The 5,523-nt window shown below is 43.2% G+C and overlaps 1 protein-coding gene across 1 annotated transcript; it reads right to left on the minus strand.

The window, feature by feature from the left end:
* Positions 1–1,451: 1,451 nt before the first annotated feature.
* On the minus strand, positions 1,452–3,100 carry LOC126597307 (protein JINGUBANG-like). Its single transcript, XM_050264092.1, has one exon. The coding sequence runs from the start codon at positions 2,998–3,000 to the stop codon at positions 1,705–1,707; it is 1,296 nt and encodes a 431-aa protein (XP_050120049.1). The 5' UTR covers positions 3,001–3,100; the 3' UTR covers positions 1,452–1,704.
* Between the last annotated feature and the right edge of the window lie 2,423 nt (positions 3,101–5,523).

Below are 5,523 nucleotides of genomic sequence, written 5' to 3' on the forward strand. Positions count from 1 at the left end.
AGGGAATTTTTATTTGATAGGAATCATTAAACGATTAAATAGTGATTGATTTTGCAAATTATTTTGTACTGCCCTTGATTGAAACGTTATAAAATTTATATGATTTTGGATCCAATTTGAGGAAGTGTCTCAACTATGTGGTCGTATAAATAAATAAAATGATGACATCTTGATTAGATTAATCACTAAAAACTCACATAAACAAACGTTAATTAGAGCGGAAAATATCTAACAAGCCATGCAACTAATTAATACTATTTTTAAGATTATATATTTACCCAAAATCACACAAGTCATCGTCTGCTTCATCCATACAATACAGAAAAACTATTCTATATATAACAAGAGTAATGTTAAGGAGACTAAATATATAGACTAAAGATTGTAAACTAAATGATATGAAAGTTGATAATTAGATTATTACTTAAACGTTGTAAACCATGCTCATTTTTTATTGATGACACATCATTTAATTTGTAAATTTAGTCTTCATAGCATTATTAATATAACAATGAAAAAATTTCACTGGTGGGTCCCAAAATAATGATAAAGTTTATAAGAAAATGATGCAAGTGTTTTGTCCTCTTAAATGATATCTTTTCGTTTGATTAGATGTAGATTATGTGAGTTTGTAAACATGGAATTGTTTTTCTGATGAGTAGTGTTGTTCGTTTTATTTTAGGCCAAATCGGATTAATGGTCTCAGCTGATAAGGTCTTCGAAAGATAATTTATTTAGTAAAAAATTAGGATTTAAAGCCTTGTGTTAAAGATTATTAACAAATTTAACCAAAATGGAGATTTCGGTTAATTGTCAGTTAAAAAGGGTTATAAATATCCGACCATACTCTTTCGCCTGCTTCTCTCTCTTTCTCTCTCTCTCTCTCTGTAATTGTACCTCCTCTCAGCCATCTCTCCAGGCTCACACATTTATTCAGTCTACATACAAATGCATCCTCTGCACATCTCTCAAAAACCCTAACCCTAAACCCAAAGATTTTTACGGACTCCGAATTTGGGGGAAGTGGTTGGGAAGGGAAGCCTATGATTTAATGGAAATTGGAAGCGAAAGGTATGGGGGGAAGAAGGTGAACGGGATAAGGGGTGGGGAGTAGGTGAAGATGGGAGGCCTAAGGATAGAGACAAGTTGATGGGAGGGGGGGTTGTGTTCGGTGGTGGAGGAACAGGGACGGCCTCGTCTTCGGCTGTCTTGTGGGGAGAAGATGGTGTGGGGAAGCCTTTTGGGTGTCACCCTCCAATGTCTTTTTCTTCCTTGTTTTTTTTTTTTCATTGTTTTTTCCACTAAGAAATTAGGTAAATGTTTGTAAATGTTTCTTCTAAGATGGAAAACGTTATGAGTCTACGGTGGAGGAGGAGATGACGGTGGAGGAGAAGAGGCCGCGGGAGGGGAGGTATAATTACACAGACAGAAAGAGAGGAAGAGAGAGGAAGTTGGAGCTGCTGCAATCACATTGCTAATCAATCTATTTTTTTTTAATAGTTGCTAATCAATCTTTTAATCAACGTACCAAAACACGTCTGAAAGACTTAAACAAACCAAAAGATTGCGGTATTTGCGTAACATGCAACAATTATCTAACAAATCACATCTCTATCAAAAATTAAAAAATACAAATCACATCCATAAAACCAGATTATGATCGCAGTAAGCTTTACGTAAATTGTAATTAATTAATCTAATCAATTACATTTTCAACTGAGACAGTGGGCCCGGCGTACTGTTCACATTCGAAACCGAGACGTGCCACACCTTCACTTCTCCATCCAAGCTCCCACTGTAAACCGTAACGACGCCGTTCGACTCCTCGTCTTTAACCGCCACTAACGACTTCACCGGCTTCACGTGCCCCTCCAAAACCGCCAAACAACAAAAACTCCCGTCCTCGCCGCGTTGCCACACCCTCACCGTCCGATCAGCCGACCCACTGAACAACAAATCCCCGACGTTGATCATACACAGTATAGCCTTCCGGTGACCTCTCAGCGCCCCCGTCACCGCCATATGGTTGGCGCTGTCCTCCCTCTCCCACACCAGGATTGAACGGTCGCAAGCCCCCGAAAACAGCACCGATCCGTCGTCGTTTAAGGCCAAAGCGTTCACTGCCGACTTGTGCTTCTCCAGCGTCGCCACCAACACGTGGCGCTTCTCCCCGAACGGTTTGGACCACACCCGGATCCGACAATCCGCCGACCCGGTGTACACCGTCCCGTCGTTCGACACCACCACTGCGTTCACGGCGTCCTCGTGCGCCTTGACTGACTCGACGCAGCGGAGATCCGAGTCCCGCCAAATCTTCAGGCTCTTGTCCCAGGATACTGAGTAAATCAGGCCGTTGTTGACGGCGATGCCGGTGACGGCGTCAGCGTGTTGGATCCAGAGGCATTTCTTGTGGCGGCGGACGGTCACGTAGTTCTTGGGGAGGACGAAGCGGCGCAAACGGTCGTTGACGGTGGGGAGGGAGTTGAAAAGCTTGTGCTGTTTTCCCGCCGTCAACTGCCAGACTCGGATTTTGGAGTCCTGGTGTGAAGTGAAGATATTACCGTCGGAAAAATTAACGGACTTAACGGATCCCGAGGAGGCATCGTGGGCGTTGAATGAATCGAGAAGCGTGTGGTCCGTACGATCGTAGACGTTGATCTCGTGGCCCATTGCGGCGTAGAGGAGGTTGTGGTGGACGGCGAGGCAGGTGATTGGGAGGGAGGGACGGCGGGGCGGGAGAGTGGCGAAGCAGAGGTGGGAGACGGAGAGGTCGAGGGGGTCTAGAGGGGAGAGTTTCTGGAGGGAGAGGACAGATGGCAGCGTCTGGAGGGAGAGGTTGCTTTGGAGGCTGCTACTGCCGTTGTCGCTTGCGCTGGTACTAGTGCTGGGAGCATCGGAGGGTTTGAGTTTCGCCCGAGACGGTGACGTCTCAGGGTTGGAGAATGGGACGGTGGAGTGGCGGGTGGTGGAGGAGATGGCTAGCCAGGATCGGAACCTCATGGCGGCGTCGGTGATATAAAAGCTGAGTGAAACTTCGTGTGTTATTCATATATAGACAAAGAAGATTTTGGACTGTAGGAGTGTGAGGGTAACGGCGTGGAGGAGAGATTTCTCAGTACCGTACATCACATGTCATTATACAAATAGTGAGATATATATTATTAAAAAAATAAAATTTATAACTACTTACATAAAAACACCACCCGTCTCCCCGTCACAATAAAAAATTTCTCCGCGGTAGGAGAAGTAAATGACGAAAAGGTAAGGGTACGATTGGTACGAGACTCGGATGTTTCATAAAGGACGAGTTTTGCTGGTAGGGTTAGTTTGGTAATATGGGGTGTGGATGGAGTGGGGTCCATCTAGGGTAGCTTCGCCAATTGGGGGTTACCGGGTAACACGCGTTAGGTACACCACGTATCATTATACAAAAGATGAGATATGTGTGTTAAAAAGTTAATAACTTAAAAAATAAAATTTTTCACTATTTCTATAAAAATATATGATGTTCCATCCGTGCTTCCGTCATAAAGAAAAATTTCTTGAGAAGAAGGAAGAGGGCGGCTTTGGCAATTGGCATTTGCTTTTGGGATTTAAACAAGAGGAAGATGCTAAAGCCGTAAAGCGATATTGGAATTTGGAGGTCAAAACTCTGGGCTGCTTGTTCCACCAAGTTGGCTTGGTCTAATTCTTATCCGTGTCTGAGCTGTGACCAGTAGGATGAGACTGTATTATTAGGATAGTTTCTTCGTGGAGTGTGACCAGGGCATGATTCGGGTGACTTCAAAATATGAGAAAGTATCCTGTTTTTGGTGAATGTTGTTTTATGGATGACCAAATATAAATTTGAATTTTTCTCCTTAATTAGGGAGAGGCGGTTGTATTTTATGGCATTTTTCGTGGAGTGAGACCAGAGCATGATTTAGATGACATCAAAATATAAGAAAGTATCTTGTTTTGGTGAGAATTGTTTTATGAATGACGTGACCGAAGCATAAATTTGAACTTTCTTCCTCAATTAGGGAGAGGCGGTTGTTTTATGGTTGACCTTGGTTGCGATTGTAGGACGTATGATATGCGGTAGTTTTCATGGATGTTTGAAACTTTAGGTTGAACGAAAGTCATCCTACTTTTTTCGGAATGCTGCTAAGTAAGGTATGAAGATTCAAAGTTGATATTAGTTTCTTAATCACGTTTCTACAACTATGAGCTTCTGAAAATAGGGTTGAATACTTCTTTTTGTTACCACTATCTCTCAAGGTCAACACTACGTCTACACTATTCTTTTAATCAAACACGGACAAATTCCTTAGCTGGGATTTCGTTGTTCAGTAAGCGAGATATCATATATCATCATACGCGTATAATGACTGTATTGACATATGTCTATATTTGTGTGTTTTTGTCCTTTTTTGGCTCTATGGTATGAGGGGTGCTATGTAGGCAATATACGGTCACTATACAAACAAGGCGAAGGTATTATTGATCCAGCTTTAGGGAATAGTGGAGCGGAGTTCCTCTTAAGATGAGGCTCGTGTGTGCAAACACTGAAACACACAATGTTTATACCATATTTAGGGCATCGTATTTAGACCTCGTATAAATACTTGGGGGGACTTAAATGTAATTATGTAATAAAGGAATGAGCAAATATGTAATAAATGAGGAGTCCTTATTCTATAAAAGGACCCCTCACCCTCACAATTGGGGGAGACTCATTCTCACCATGGGAGGCCATTTTCTGGAGCCTTCTCACCCCTCTCATATTCAGAGGTTCTCTCCCTCACCTCTCAGATAAATACATAATCAGTGTGGACGTAGCCCAAACCTTGGGGTGAACCACGATACATCTTGTGATATTTACATTTCATGCAGATTCATAGTAGGATTTATGTTGTTCCAAGACCTCCGATTTTGTGCATCAACATTTGGCGCCGTCTGTGGGAACGACACGAAAAGCTATGTTGGTCATCTCTCAATTTTTCACCTCCGCCGTGGATCTGCAAAACCAAAACTCTCTCTGCCGTGCAAGCAAAACAACTTTCACTTTTTTATTGTTCTATTTTCTTTGGGCCTCTTTCTCTTTCTTGTTTCTGGGGTTGAGTGCTTCTTAGTCATTGAGATCTGCATCAAGATGGGTGGTCCGGTTGTGGTCATTGGCTTGTCCTGTTTTCTCCCACCTTGCCAGAAAAAAAGCAAAACAAAAAGATGGGGTCTTTCTCCTATCTCAGTCAGTCCCCCGGGTGCTGCGAAAAGACTCCATGGAAGTTGAGCTCCACCGATGCTGAAGGAGGAGCTGACGCTGCAGACCCGTATCCCAAAGTGACATTCCTTCGCCACCGGGAAGGAGAACTAGTTCTCGCCTTCAGGACAAAGAGAAACCCCAGAAGGAAATCCTGGTCCGCAAAAGAGTTGCATTACTCGATAAGCACAGAGACAGAGACCAAGACCGAGAGTAAGACGTTTTTGGTTGCGCTGCTTGTCGTTTTGACTACTCAGGCGTTGGGGTTCGGGTGAGCCGGG

The sequence above is a fragment of the Malus sylvestris genome, chromosome 13, assembly GCF_916048215.2.
Source record: "Malus sylvestris chromosome 13, drMalSylv7.2, whole genome shotgun sequence".
NCBI lineage: Eukaryota > Viridiplantae > Streptophyta > Magnoliopsida > Rosales > Rosaceae > Malus > Malus sylvestris.

Coding starts and splice junctions, on each gene's coding strand:
- LOC126597307 (XM_050264092.1), bottom strand. CDS start 3,000: ATGAGGTTCCGATCCTGGCTAGCCATCTCCTCCACCACCCGCCACTCC.